Source organism: Geotrypetes seraphini, chromosome 3, assembly GCF_902459505.1.
Source record: "Geotrypetes seraphini chromosome 3, aGeoSer1.1, whole genome shotgun sequence".
In the NCBI taxonomy this organism is placed as follows: Eukaryota; Metazoa; Chordata; class Amphibia; order Gymnophiona; family Dermophiidae; genus Geotrypetes; species Geotrypetes seraphini.
Window position 1 is genome coordinate 349,222,100 of NC_047086.1, and position 15,975 is coordinate 349,238,074.

Below are 15,975 nucleotides of genomic sequence, written 5' to 3' on the forward strand. Positions count from 1 at the left end.
GTTTCATAACTGATAATCAGGAGAGAATGTCACTGGGACAAATTTGTCCCCTTTCCCATGGGATCTCTATTCCCATCCCGTCCCTGCGAGATATCCCTGTCCCTGTCCCATTACTGCAAGCTCTGCCTTAACCGCACAAGCCTTGAACACTTATGATTTTAAAGTGTTTGAGACTTGTGAAGGGATGGTATGGGGATAGAGATCCCGTGGGGACAGAAAATTTGTTCCCATGTCATTCTCTAATCATCAGCCTTAAATATAAATGCAGACTGTCCACCTTTTTAGACCTTGTGAGTGAAATTGTATTAAAAGAACACAGCTGAGTCAATATTGTGGTAAAAGTACAAACAGTGTGACTTCTAAAAGCAAGGTTAACATAATCCAACCAGTGGTTTTCAGGTTATCTCAGTGTGAGCTCATTTGGTAGTGTACGGATGAGGGGAGAACAGAATAACTCTGGCAAGCTGGTCAGAACCATGTGATGTTCATTTACTGTCGTCTGTATTTTTATCAAAAAACAGCAAGGGAATTTGTTTATCCAAGGTGATACTTATAAATCACTGTTGTACTAATCACCTTTGTTTTACTTCAAGCACTAATTTCAACACAAAGCTGGTGTGGTTAAGTGAACACTCAGACCCGCAGCTGAGGTCCGGTGAAACAAGTTCACGGAGCAGCTGTTAAGGAGACCATCATAGTTGTTCACAGTCTCCTCCACCAAACAAAGACTAAATAACAACAAATCAAACTTAAATAAAAATAAAATAATAAATTTAACAACAACTTAACTTTGAATGGTGTAGATGATAAACATAACTGCTCCGGGCTCCTCCGTTATTCACAATACCGACCCCCCAACCTAAGTTTCACCCGCTGGCTTCTTCAGGAGGGGTACTAAAATTACAAGATGACTCAAATTAACACTACACCACACAGCTTGCTTACTTAATAAACACTACATTTTGAAATACTCAATGTACATACTCTCTCTGCGACTTACCGGCACAAACACTCCATACTGCACACACACGCACTGCTGACGAGAGGAACTTCCCAGCAGGCCACGCTTTAAATACACTCCCCTTTTACTACCTACTACATCATCACTCCTTACATCATGAGTGAAAGATTATAATTGAAACCATTCAATATCATTATTTAATCCTGCGGGGGCCAGGGTATGCCATTGGAATATGAACTTCTGCTCCAAATAAAGAAGATGTTGAGTGATATTTCCAGAATCTTTATAAGCACACATAAGAACAGTGTATTGTAATTCCTCAATAGAATGCTGTTGCTCAATCCAATGGCTCACCAGGGGGGCAGTTACTCGTTTGCATCTTATATTGCTCAAATGTTCGGCAATGCGAATTTTAATAGCACGCCGAGTATGTCCTATGTAATATAGCCTACAAGGGCAAATAATGCAATATATTACTGCAGATGACAAACAATTGGTGTCTGTTCTTAGATAGAATTTCTTACCCCCTGTGTGAGGAATTACCACTTGGTCAGTGTTGAGGACATGAGGGCAATACACGCACTGATGACAACGTACATGAGGACCCTCTCTGTTCTGTTGAACAGGGTCACGATGTTTCAAAATCTGACCTAAATTCCGGCCCCTAGTGTGGGCAAATAAAGGAATGTCATTCAAGCTCTCATGCACCTGCAGCACTAGCCAGTGTTTCAGAATAATGTTTCTGATTTGTTGACTTCGATTGGAATAAGGCAATACACATACCACGGCCCCACTGTTCTCCCTTTGTTGGGGATGAAATAGCCACTCCCGCTGACAGTTACGGGCTCTCTTCCATGCCCGTTTGACTACCCGGGGAGGGTAACCTCTCTCCATAAACTTTGTGTATAAAAGCGTGGCCTGCTGCTGAAAATCCCACTCGTCAGAGCAGATCCTCCGCAACCTTAAAAATTGGCCCACCGGGATACTGTCCCTGAGGGGTTTTGGACGGTAACTATGATAGTGTAGGAGAGTGTTCCGATCGGATGGTTTCCTATAAAGAGTAGTATCATAACACACTTGAGAATTAATCTGAGATTTTACTACTTGGATATCCAAAAAGGATACCTTATCACTACTTACTTCGTGAGTAAGAGTTATATTACATAGAAACATAGAAGATGACGGCAGAAAAGGGCTACAGCCCATCAAGTCTGCCCACTCTGCTTACCCACTTCCTGTCTATGCCCTAATGACCCAATTTCCTTATCTTGACCCTCGTAGGGATCCCACATGGGATTCCACATTTATTCTTAAAGTCTGGCACGCTGTCTGCCTCGATCACCTGCACTGGAAGCTTGGTCCAATGATCAACCACTCTCTCTGTGAAGAAATACTTTCTGGTGTCGCCATGAAATTTTCCGCCCCTGAGTTTGAGCGGGTGCCCTCTTGTGGCCGACGGTCCCTTGAGAAAGAAAATATCATCTTCCACTTCGACACGTCCCTTGAGGTACTTAAATGTTTCGATCATGTCTCCCCTCTCCCTACGTTCCTCAAGAGTGTAGAGCTGCAATTTGTTCAGTCTCTCTTCGTATGAGAGACCCTTGAGCCCCGAGATCATCCTGGTGGCCGTCCGTTGAACCGATTCAATTCTGCGCACATCTTTACTGTAATGTGGCCTCCAGAATTGCACACAGTACTCCAGATGAGGTCTCACCATGGCCCTGTACAACGGCATTATGACTTCAGGCTTTCGGCTGACGAAACTTCTATTTATACAACCCAATATCTGCCTTGCCTTAGATGAAGCCTTCTCCACTTGATTGGCAGTTTTCATGTCTGCACTGATGATTACTCCTAAATCTCGTTCTGCTGAAGTCCTAGTTAAAGTTTCTCCGTTCAAGAAGTACTTCCTGCATGGATTTCCGCTTCCGAGGTGCATGACCTTACATGTTGGAATCTGCCTAATTCAACTCATTTAGGAATTCCTTCAATTCGTCACGCTCCCCATTCCACAAAAAGAAGATATCGTCTATATACCTTCTCCATAGACCAACTTTACTAAACCATCTGGAAGTATAGACGTATTTGTCTTCGTATTCAGACATATAGAGGCAGGCGACAGACGGGGCCACCATGGCCCCCATCGCCATCCCTTTGGTCTGAAAGAAGAACCTATTTGTGAATTGAAAATAATTTTGACACACCACAAATTCAGCTAAAGTTCCTATTAACTCCTTCTTTTGAACTGAAATATTGGATTTACTAACTACCTGCTTGATAATTGCCAAGGCCGCCGATTGTGGCACGTTGGTATACAGGGCGGAGGAGGACTTTTTAACTAAGGGACTCTCGTTTGTACCTGTCAACAAGTATGACGCCTTTCAGACCCGAGCGTCCCTATATCGATTCTTCCGGGTATTAAGGTTAAAAACTATTTTTGCAGACAAGTCATCCACAACAGACCCCATAGAAGCAAGAGGAATGAAATCAGAATCTAAGTGGATTCCTCCAGGAGCACCTGATGTCTCTGTAGCAGCCTTCGAGAGAGCAGTATTGAGGGACGTTGAACTTGCTGAAAAATCACAACTAAAATGTGGTTCTAATCTATCATTGCAGCAGTTCAGCATGTTACGGTCATTACAGCAGGATCCCACTATCATTATCCAATGCGCCGATAAAGGCGGTGGGATAGTGATACAGGACCATGACCAATACTGTATGGAAGCTTTAAGGCAATTATTAGATGTAAGCTTCTATAGGGAGGTCGACATCGATCCCACTAAGGATATCAAGAATGCAATTGATATCATATTAAATACAGCACGTCAAGCTGAGGTTATCACAGTTAAAGAGTTTAAATGTTTGAATGTGGAATTTCCTGAAATTCCATATATATACTTCATCCCCAAAATCCATAAGTCCCTCACGTGCCCTCCGGGCCGTCTGATTGTGGCTGGGATTGGTTCAGTGCTGGAACCTCTGTCAAGGTTTATAGACAGTTTCATCTATAAACACGTTGGTACTGTTCAGTCCTATGTACGGGACTCTTCTCACTTCCTGCAATGCTTGCAGAGATGTGAGGGTCAAGATTGTAAATTGTTAGTAACTGCAGACGTTTCCGCCCTGTATACCAACGTGCCACAATCGGCGGCCTTGGCAATTATCAAGCAGGTAGTTAGTAAATCCAATATTTCAGTTCAAAAGAAGGAGTTAGTAGGAACTTTAGCTGAATTTGTGGTGTGTCAAAATTATTTTCAATTCACAAATAGGTTCTTCTTTCAGACCAAAGGGGTGGCGATGGGGGCCACGGTGGCCCCGTCCGTCGCCTGCCTCTATATGTCTGAATACGAAGACAAATACGTCTATACTTCCAGATGGTTTAGTAAAGTTGGTCTATGGAGAAGGTATATAGACGATATCTTCTTTTTGTGGAATGGGGAGCGTGACGAATTGGAGGAATTCCTAAATGAGTTGAATCAGGCAGATTCCAACATAACTCTTACTCACGAAGTAAGTAGTGATAAGGTATCCTTTTTGGATATCCAAGTAGTAAAATCTCAGATTAATTCTCAAGTGTGTTATGATACTACTCTTTATAGGAAACCATCCGATTGGAACACTCTCCTACACTATCATAGTTACCGTCCAAAACCCCTCAGGGACAGTATCCCGATGGGACAATTTTTAAGGTTGCGGAGGATCTGCTCTGACGAGTGGGATTTTCAGCAGCAGGCCACGCTTTTATACACAAAGTTTATGGAGAGAGGTTACCCTCCCCGGGTAGTCAAACGGGCATGGAAGAGAGCCCGTAACTGTCAGCGGGAGTGGCTATTTCATCCCCAACAAAGGGAGAACAGTGGGGCCGTGGTATGTGTATTGCCTTATTCCAATCGAAGTCAACAAATCAGAAACATTATTCTGAAACACTGGCTAGTGCTGCAGGTGCATGAGAGCTTGAATGACATTCCTTTATTTGCCCACACTAGGGGCCGGAATTTAGGTCAGATTTTAAACATTGTGACCCTGTTCAACAGAACAGAGAGGGTCCTCATGTACGTTGTCATCAGTGCGTGTATTGCCCTCATGTCCTCAACACTGACCAAGTGGTAATTCCTCACACAGGGGGTAAGAAATTCTATCTAAGAACAGGTACCAATTGTTTGTCATCTGCAGTAATATATTGCATTATTTGCCCTTGTAGACTATATTACATAGGACATACTCGGCGTGCTATTAAAATTCGCATTGCCGAACATTTGAGCAATATAAGATGCAAACAAGTAACTGCCCCCCTGGTGAGCCATTGGATTGAGCAACAGCATTCTATTGAGGAATTACAATACACTGTTCTTATGTGTGCTTATAAAGATTCTGGAAATATCACTCAACATCTTCTTTATTTGGAGCAGAAGTTCATATTCCAATGGCATACCCTGGCCCCCGCAGGATTAAATAATGAACTCTTCAACATATTTATCAATGACCTGGAAAAGGAGGCAAAGTGCGAGGTTATAAAATTTGCAGACGATACCAAACTGTGCGGCAGAGTTAGCTCCAGGGAGGAGTGTGAGGACCTGCAAAGGGACCTAGACAAGCTGGAAGACTGGGCGAACAAATGGCAAATGCGCTTTAATGTGGAAAAATGCAAGGTCATGCATATAGGGAAAAAAAACCCGTTGTTCAACTACAAATTGGGGGGGGCATTGTTGGGAGAAAGCAGTCTTGAGAGAGACTTGGGAGTGCTGGTGGATGCATCACTGAAGCCATCTGCACAGTGCGCAGCGGCCTCAAAAAAAGCAAACAGGATGCTGGGCATCATAAAAAGGGGCATAACAACCAGGACGAGGGAAGTCATCTTGCCACTGTATCGAGCGATGGTGCGTCCGCATCTGGAATATTGCGTTCAATATTGGTCGCCGTACCTCAAGAAGGACATGGCGGTACTCGAGAGAGTCCAAAGGAGAGCAACGAAACTGGTAAGAGGGCTGGAACACTGCCCATATGCCGAGAGGTTGGATAGGCTGGGGCTCTTCTCTCTGGAAAAAAGGAGGCTCAGGGGTGATATGATAGAGACCTTCAAGATCATGAGGGGCATAGAGAGGGTGGATAGGGACAGATTCTTCAGGCTGAAGGGGACAACAGGTACGAGGGGGCATTCAGAGAAACTGAAGGGAGATAGGTTCAAAACGAATGCAAGGAAGTTTTTTTTCACCCAAAGGGTCGTGGACACTTGGAATGCGCTACCGGAGGACGTGATTGGGCAGAGTACGATACAAGGATTCAAACAGAGACTGGATGGATTCCTGAGGGATAAAGGGATCGTGGGATACTGAGAAAGCTAACCAGAAAATAAGTATAGAAACCCGACCAGGTCGTGCATGTGCAAGACCGGAGGGCTAGGACTTTGATGGGAAGATAGGACTCAATAGGAAACCAAGGTGGCATGGGGGCCCCTTCTGGTGATTTGGACAGGTCGTGACCTGTTTGGGCCGCCGCGGGAGCGGACTGCTGGGCAGGATGGACCTATGGTCTGACCCGGCGGAGGCACTGCTTATGTTCTTATGTTCTTATGTTCTTATGAATGGTTTCAATTATAATCTTTCACTCATGATGTAAGGAGTGATGATGTAGTAGGTAGTAAAAGGGGAGTGTATTTAAAGCGTGGCCTGCTGGGAAGTTCCTCTCGTCAGCAGTGCGTGTGTGTGCAGTATGGAGTGTTTGTACCGGTAAGTCGCAGAGAGAGTGTGTACATTGAGTATTTCAAAATGTAGTGTTTATTAAGTAAGCAAGCTGTGTGGTATAGTGTTGATTTGAGTCATCTTGTAATTTTAGTACCCCTTCTGAAGAAGCCAGCGGGTGAAACCTAGGTTGGGGGGTCGGTATTGTGAATAACGGAGGAGCCCGGAGCAGTTATGTTTATCATCTACACCATTCAAAGTTAAGTTGTTGTTAAATTTATTATTTTATTTTTATTTAAGTTTGATTTGTTGTTATTTAGTCTTTGTTTGGTGGAGGAGACTGTGAACAACTATGATGGTCTCCTTAACAGCTGCTCCGTGAACTTGTTTCACTGGACCTCAGCTGCGGGTCTGAGTGTTCACTTAACCACATCAGCTTTGTGTTGAAATTAGTGCTTGAAGTAAAACAAAGGTGATTAGTACAACAGTCTGTATTTTTATGCCAGGTATACAGAATGTGCTGCTTCATAACTTTGCCGGCAGGCTCACAGCAGCCCTGGAGGGTGTACAGGCTGGCTATTTCTTCTCCTTTCCCCCAGCTGTCACAAGAAATGACCAGGTATGTTCTGGGCAAATTTGCACAAGCATGAATCAGAACAAAGATGTTTAGTCTAAGGGAGGAAGAAAAGCAAACAGTTCAGATGCACTAGGGTATGGGTGTGATTTAGTCTGTGGGAAGAAAGATGCTGCAGACCAGATTCCTGGAAATCATTATGAGCGTGTCATGTACAGATTATTTATCTTCATCATGTGGCTTATTTAAGTGAGCTTTTACCAATCCAAAATACTTAATCCATATTAACTGTGCTTGCTTGCTTGTATGTTATGTACCGTATTTTTCACGCCATAAGACGCACCTCACCATAAGACGCACCCCAGATTTAGAGGAGGAAAACAAGAAAACCATTCTGAACCAAATTGTGCACCCAGTCTCCCTCACTCCCTGCCAGGCTCTGCACCCAACCCCACACTCCTTGACAGGCTCTGCACCCTGTCCCTCTTTCCCTGCCAGGCTCTACACCCTATCCCTCTTTCCCTAACCTGTAACCTACCACCCCCTCACCTCTGGTGGTCTAGTGGTGGTCCGAAAGCGGGACATGCCCAGGCAGCAGTGCAGACAGCACGCTCTTGTCGGCCCATACACCGCTGGATCACTAGGCTTAAGGACACTTAAAAAGGTACTGTGGGGCGGGGGGTGTTTTAAAGGAAGGGCCAATGGGCAGGGGTGTTTTAAATGGAAAGGACGGTGTTTTCCAAAGGTACCGGGGGGGGTGTCATCTTCGCTCCATAAGACACACACCCTTTTCCACCTTTTTGGGGGTGGCAAAGTGTGTCTTATGGACCGAAAAATACAGTATTTATCTTGTGAATACAAACAGGTGTGAAGGAAACCAAAGAAGATAATGGGAACCATTTTTGAACAGAATGTCTACATCCGATTTGGACATTTCCAGCAAAATTTCCAAAATCGAGGGCCAAAAAATGGCCATTTTCAAATTAGACGTCGAAATTTACATAAATTGTCTATTTGGACGTCTAGACCTCCAGGATGTCTAAATTTATACTCCATTTTTTATCACAGAATCATCCGAAATGTCCAAACTGGCACCATTCAGATATGGAAGGGGCCAGCATTGTAATGAACTGACCAACAGAGCAGTGAGACACCTTAGAGGGCACTGCTGTGAACTTCACTGAAAGTGTGCCAGATATACATCTCACCATAACCACCTTATAATGTATGGTGAGCCCTCCAAAACTTCCCCAAAATCTACTATACCCACCTGTTTACCACTGCTATTGCCCCATAACCTCCCTATAATGTATGGTGAGCCCTCCAAAACTCACCCAAAACCTACTATACCCACCTGTCTACCACCGTTATTGCCCTTATTGCAGGTAGCACCTATATGACAGTATAGTAGGATTTTGGTGGGCTCATAGTTTCCATCATAAATGTAGTGGTTAGAGTGGCTTATGGGCCTTTCTCATCCTCTCTATAATTCACTAACCCACCCATGTGGCTACTTAAGACACCTGTGTGATGCTGTACTTGGCTTTCCTATACCAGATGCTGCTATTCTAGAGACAGATATGTACTGTTTAATTTGAATGTTAGGAAGGTTGGAGGGGATCTAAGACCATTGGAAGAGTGTGGGGAGGTCATTACTTAATCTCTCCAGTAGTCATCTGGTCATTTTGGGTACCTTTTTGGCACTTAGACACTTCTAAAACAAGTCTACCCTAAAACGTCCAAATTTCATCCAGGCCGTCTTGCAAAAGGTTCAATTTATAGCCACAAGATATTCAAGTCTAAACCACCCCAAAGTCCACCCCAAACACGTCTCCAGCATGTCCCTATATCAGCTAGACATTCTGGAGGAAAAACTTCCCACAAAACACTTAACTTTTTTGTTTCAAAAATCAGCGCTTGGACGTTTTAACGAGAAAAACATCCCAGTGCTATCTTATTTGGGTTTTAGAACGTTTTGCAGTTTTGAAAATGCTTCTAAATGTGTCATTGAGGTAATCCAAACTCCAGCATGAGGGGGATGGATAAATAAAAGGGTCATGAATTTGGTATACCACCTTTTCTATTTTATTGGCTCCATTTTCAGTTTCTTCTTGCAGTGAAGCTGATGGGTAATACCATCTTGTCTTAGCAGAGTCAATTTTCTAATATTGATTCTTTATTTATCACAGAGGGTGAAGTTAATCCAGCACATCCCACTGGAAAACATTTGCCTGGAAACAGACTCCCCATCTCTTGGGCCAAACCATCAGGTACTGTATAGTTAGGGAGTTTAATTCTGTAATAAACCTCTTCGTTGGTAGTGAGTGTTTATGTAGCTGCCGGCGGCATTATTCATCAAACATCCAATGCCAGGATGCTTCTGGGAACCAACATTGAATATCTGGGTTATGCAGCTGGCTATCTCTTATGTGGTTAAGTGTAGTATTGGGCTTTTAACCACCTAAGCAAAGCCACATAAAGATAGGACTGACTCATAAGCAGTCTAGTTTTATACACTTAACTTAAGCAGTTAAATATTGAATATCGGCATTTACCATAAAAGTGTCGACTGTACCCCTGGACCATTCACAAAATAGCCAGCATTTAGTTTAGCGGTTAGCGCTGATATTCAATGGCACTAATAGCCCTACACAAGCGATTTAAGCAGCCAGGAACTTCTCCTAGCCGCATACTGTACGCGACTATAAAATGAGATTTTTGTGCTTAAAGAAAAAAATTTAAAAAACTGGGATCTTAGCTTAGCAGTGAGCTGACATACAATTCTGACCTTCCTTCCTCTCCCCAGCGCCCTGAGACTAGCCCTACCTGCGTACGTTCCGGTTCAGCAGGTAAGGCTAGTCTCAATGCTCAGCTTGCAGTTACTGTACTTTTGTGTCAGCGTTGGTACTGGTAAGAAGAAATGCTGGCCAATGAGAAAGGGGAGGGGAGGGGGAAGGCATGGCAGTTACTGCGGGGAGAGGAAGGAAGGACCACTGGTCTGACCCAGCAGCGTCAATTCTTATGTTCTTATGGTACGGGCCCTTGAGCATCTGCACATGCTCAAGGTCTGCTGGCTCCTAGCAGGATAAGATAGGCCTTGAGCATGTGCAATTGCTCAAGGCTCCTCAGTGGCCCAGCTTGCAGTTATGGTACTTCATTGGTAGTATCAGTGGTATATTCAGTGTCAGTGGTAGCATCAGAAGCAGCTTCCAGGTGGTACCAGTAAGGAGACATGCCAGTCACTGGCACAGGAGTGGAAAAAAGAGAAAGACATGCCGGTCACCATGGGGGGAGGGAATGACAGAGTCTTAACTTTTAAGGCAGGTAAGAAAGCTGTGGCTCCTCTTTTGGTTTCCAGTGCCACTGCTTGACTTTTTTTTTTATTTTTTTAAAGTATATCTTTGTTTGAACATTTGCGCGACTATTGGAACTTAATTTCACTTAATTCTGTCATTTGAAGACCACCTTTCCAAAAAAACAATCACTGCAAAACAATCATGTGAACACAGGAAAAAAGTTTCATCCTGAGTGGGAATGGGAAAAGAATCATTTAAAATTTATGATAACACATGTAAATAAATATCTCTATAATGAGATGGTCCTGTTGCTCTCATAAGACTGGCTTGGATCTCTGTATTTGCTTACAAGATAAGTGTTTGCACTCTATACATTCTTGATTGAACGTGATTTTTGGTTTATTTAACATACTGCCCTTCCGTGGTTTACAAAATAATAACAAATGGTAGGGGCTTCCGGTTCTGGATTGAGCAGAGTGCAGCATGACTTTCTAGCTTGAGCTCACCCCAGATGAAAATCAGCAATTATTCACTAGATGTAATTCAGGGATCTCAAAGTCCCTCCTTGAGGGCCGCAATCCAGTCGGTTTTTCAGGATTTCCCCAATGAATATGCATTGAAAGCAGTGCATGCACATAGATCTCATGCATATTCATTGGTGAAATCCTGAAAACCCGACTGGATTTCGGCCCTCAAGGAGGGACTTTGAGACCCCTGATATAATTGCATTTAATCAAAGATATCACTATTCATAATATAGGCTTGACCCCTTTGTTGCTGACGACTAATTGGTCTCCTGAATGGTGATGATCACCCTCTATTACCTTTAGAAACACTCTCTCCATTTGTAAACACTTCTGGAATGGGTTTCCTTGTAGAGAATCTAGGATCTTCCTACCTCTAGAATGCCCCGCAATAAAGATGTTTATAAATTGTATATGAATAAAATTAATAGACTGCCTACAATGTATCATGCACTATAAGCAGAATTAGCAGATAAATTGTGAAATAAAATATAAATTCTCCTTTTGAAGTACAGTGTAGTGAACTGCACTGTGCCTGCTCTAGCAGTTAACACATTAATTTCCACAAAAGAATGAGCAGAAAAACACAGTATAATCCTGGGGGGAAGAGGAGAAACAGCACATAGAGCAGAAAAATGTCATATCCTTCCAGTAAGCAAAAAAAGTGTTGCCTGATCATGTGCAATACTAACCAGCACCAAAACCTATGAATTTTTGTTGTAGCCTCTATATCTCATAATTTACTATTACTATTTTTTTGGTTACCTTGGCCACTTAGGCATTAAGGGGCTCATAATTGAAAGAGAAAAACATCTAAAAACCGGCCTAAGTCGGCACTTGGACGAACATTTCTCAAAAACGTCCAAGCGCCGAAAATAAAAATGGATTTTGGACGTATTTATAAATGACCTAAGCCTTCATAGTGCCGCTCAATGTCCAAAGCTAAACGGGGCATTTCGAGGGCGAGAGTTGGGCGGGACATGGGCCGGCTTAGACTTAGTCGTACAGCATGTATAAGCGAAAGTTTAACAACAGAGCCTAGACGGAACTTGGACGTTGTGACTTAGACCATGTAAAACATGGTCTACTTCTCAAAAACCCACCTAAACTCACCAGATAAGCACTGCAAACACATAACACAGATCCCCACACACTATCCCAGTGATCACCAACCCCCCCCCCACCCCCATAAAAATTTTATTCAGAACTTTAAAATTCAGTCTCCAGACCATCATCACCTGGCCGCCTGGCATAGGAAAGCCTTGTCGTCCAGCCCAGAGGTAGCTTAAGTCATCTTGGGGGTGGGTTAAGGACCCATAGAGAGGAGGACCCATGCCCATAAGTCCCTGTAATCACTACATTGATACTGAAACATGTGCACTGCCCTATACACCCCCAAAACCCTTTTGTACTGGCATATAAGTGGCTCCTGCAGTCATAAGGGCTATTGGGGTGGTAGATAAGTGGGTCTAGGGGATTCTGGAGGTGGTTTGGGGGGATCACCGTTACCTATAAGGGAGCTGTAGTGAGGAGAAGCCATGGCATCCTTTTTATGTAGTTCACAGCAGTGCCCTGTAAGGTACCCCACTATTTAGGTGGCATGTCTGGGTCTGGGTATGCATTCCATCACTTTGCAGACCCCTCCCACGTCCAACAGGGCTTGTTCTAGGCGTTTTGGATTTGGATGGAAAGTTGGACGGAAATGTGGTATAAAGATGGACGATTTAGTGGCTTGGACGATCAGATCGGCAGGACATATAATTAGACGATTTTCGAAAGTAAAAAAAAATTTTTTTCGAAAATGTATCTTAGGCTCTTTTTAACTTTGGACGACTTGCGAGATGGACGTAAACAGACTTAGACGTCCCTTTCGATTATGCCCCTCCACGTTTATAACAAGACCCCTATATAGAAAGCCCAAATAGTCACCTGTTTTATAAAGGGCAACATAGGCATCCTTGGGGCTCATTTTCAAAAAAGAAAAACGTGCAAAAAGTAGCATAAAGAGGCAGGTGGTCATTTTTATCACCAACCCTTCTAAATCACTATTTTCAAAATCCATTTTGTAGACAGATTTCTATACTATTTGTCTGCACCTTGTCTAAATCTCAAGTGGACATGTTGGATGCATGCTTTGGGTGGAACTAGAGTGGGCTTATGATTTGGATGTTTTTCTGCAATGATGGAACACAATTTGGATGTTTAAGGCTAGACATGTTTTAATAATGAATAAGTGTCAAAAAAGGTTTCCCAAACTGATCAGATCATCATCACTGGAGGGATGAAGGCCTGATTCTACCTTACCCCCCCCCCCCTCCTACCCACCCACAGTTGTGAATGAAATAGTAGATTCCTGCCAGTATGACAGCTTTTGATGTTATGGTCGGTCCTATTAGTGCAGCAAGCAGGTTCCTGGAATGACCTGGTAGTCGGTGTAGAGATGGGGGTCTCAGGCCCATATCCCACTCTAACTATTACACTTATGGTGAAGTTTGGGAGCTTTCCAAACCCTACCCTAATCCCACTGTACCTGCATATAGGTGACACTTGCAGGATATTGTTGTAGAATACATTTGGGTACAGTAGGTTGTGGGTGAGTTTTGAAGGGCTCACCATATAATATAAGGGAGTTCACTGCAGTGCCCCTAGGGTGCCCCACTGCTCTGCTGGGACATCTTTGTGGCTAGTCTACAAAAAATGCTGGCCTCTCCTATATCCCAATGGCTTGTTTTGTGTGGTTTTCTGCAATTTTGTCTTTTTTTTTTTTTTTTTTTTTCCAAAAATGGTTCAAAAAGATAGATGCACGGAGTGACAGAGGAAAAACACATCTGAGAAATGGCGATTTTTGAAACAAAAAGATGGTCGTTTTCCTGTTTTGAAAGTGGCCATGTTCATTACTAGATTTTTGTGTGTGTTTGTGCAAAACATCTTAATTTAAGCATCCTCTGGAAAATGTCTATTTATAAAATAAGCTCCTAGAATAAGCCCTAGTAGCACACAAATGCCAAATGAATAAGTGAATATGTGTGCAATTACTCCAGGGGGTGGATTCAAGAAAGAGCATCAAAATTTAGGCACTGGGCTAATGTTTACTAAGCACAAATAGGAGGAAGCTCCGTGTGGAACTGCTGTTATAAAATACTAGCGTGTCTACAGTTACACAGGCTTTACATGAGGAAACAGAGCTTTGTAAAATCACCTCCGTAATGTATTACTTTGGCAACGCACGTAAAATTGTCATGCCGATAAAGCTGAATCTGAATCACTGCAGGCTCCAGCTTTGGTATCTGGCTAGTTAAGCAATAAAGCTGGAACTACTCTTCTGATACAAGAAGCCACATAACCTTTCCATACTTACTGCATTCTGCATAGTTCACTGGATCCATCTAGAAATTATTTTCTGTTTTTAGGAAAGAAATGTGCCAGAGAACATCAAGATTTCTTGCTGCTACATTGCAGGAGTGAAAGGATTACCGCCAGAAACAGTCCGTGAGGTGACGACAAAGAATGCCTTAAGGCTCTTCCCTAGAGTTTGTCAAAAGCTGAAAGAGTGATATGGCTGGACCATAAACAGCTAGATTTGACATTTTCTTTTGGCCAATACATGGTGGCTGGGAGTGGGAAGAGCACCCTTAGGGGTTGCTAGCATCATGGAGGAGAGGAATATCAGGACAGGGGCAGACAGCGAGGCTTGGAGTTCCTTTGCAAATCTGGAAGACAAGGTCTGGGGTCAGGCTGCAGCAAGCTCTTCTTCACACAAATGAGCGGAGATCAGAGTGGGAACATCAGCAAGCATGTTAGCCTGCCAATGCCAATTTAAGATGGAATGTATGTAATAATGTGATTTGAACTAATCTGCATATATTTTCAGAAAGGAAATAAAAACTATACTCTTCAAGAAATCCCTTAATAAAACTTAATACCATGATAAAGCTTAACCCCCCTCTTACCATCCCCTCCCTAACCCCAGATCCTACTTTTCCCTCTCTTGGAAACCTTCTCTGATCTAACGTTGTAACCCTTCTTCCATAACTCTTTTTGTAATCCGCTTTGAACCGTAAGGTAATGGTGGAATAGAAATCTGTAATGTAATGCAATATTTGCATTTGGACACAGCTCTGTAATTTTTTTTGCACATTATGACCCTTTTTGTATTAATAGTAATACAAGTCTATGTGTCATGATCAATGCAAGTTAAAAAACAGAAGGCAGAGTAATACACTGATACTCTTAAGCAGGGCAGGGCAGGGCAGGCTGATTGAGCTCTGACATTGCCCTGCTGCACTGAAGGGGCAATCAAACATCTTTTTGGTCGAAGAGGCCTCCCAAAGTTTTAGTTGCTGATCCTGTGTTGGGCAAAATTTTGGTAGGGCCATGCCCCAGAGGCCCACCACCCCTTTCTGCTGCCTGTGACTGCATACATAGATTTAGGGCTCCTTTTACTAAGGTGCGCTAGTGGTTTTAGCACACGCTACAATACGCATGCACTAAACGCTAATGCCTCCATAGAGCTTGCGTTAGTATTTTTCATTTAGCGCATGATTAGCGCTCACTAATCTTTAGCGCGCGCTAAAAACACAGGAGCCCTTAAACATTTAGATATTCCCCATTGAGGTCATTAAACTTACACAATTTTCTTTAGTTTATTCCATGGTCCACTTCTAACCTTTTATTTTCTACAGGCAGCAAAATTCTTTTTTTTTTTAATACTCTCTTTCCATTTATTTCTTATGCACTTTTTTTACTCTCTTACTACTTTTTCAGTTTGTCTCCACATCAATTCCTTCAACTAAGTTTAAGAAAATTAAAGAATTACAATTTCATGCATGTTTTAGGGCAAAGCCGGAACTAGATCATCCTGTTCAGCAGAATAGAAATGTGAAAACAGCCCTAAGCCTGATCCTTGAGAAACTTAGAGTTTTCAAGGTAAACTTCACCAGTT

At 42.9% G+C, this 15,975-nt stretch overlaps 1 protein-coding gene across 3 annotated transcripts in view; it reads left to right on the plus strand.

The window, feature by feature from the left end:
• The window catches only part of LOC117356935 (putative deoxyribonuclease tatdn3-A), a 47,294-nt gene extending 32,283 nt beyond the window's left edge, over positions 1–15,011 (plus strand). For 2 of the 3 annotated variants that reach the window (XM_033936900.1, XM_033936901.1), the window contains 3 exons: positions 7,146–7,258; positions 9,403–9,483; positions 14,444–15,011. In XM_033936900.1, coding sequence (XP_033792791.1) covers positions 7,146–7,258; positions 9,403–9,483; positions 14,444–14,587 — 338 coding nt within the window. In that variant the 3' untranslated portion in view covers positions 14,588–15,011. The remainder of the gene's footprint in view (positions 1–7,145; positions 7,259–9,402; positions 9,484–14,443) is intronic. The other variant, XM_033936902.1, reaches the window with a different exon arrangement.
• The last annotated feature ends 964 nt before the right edge of the window (positions 15,012–15,975 follow it).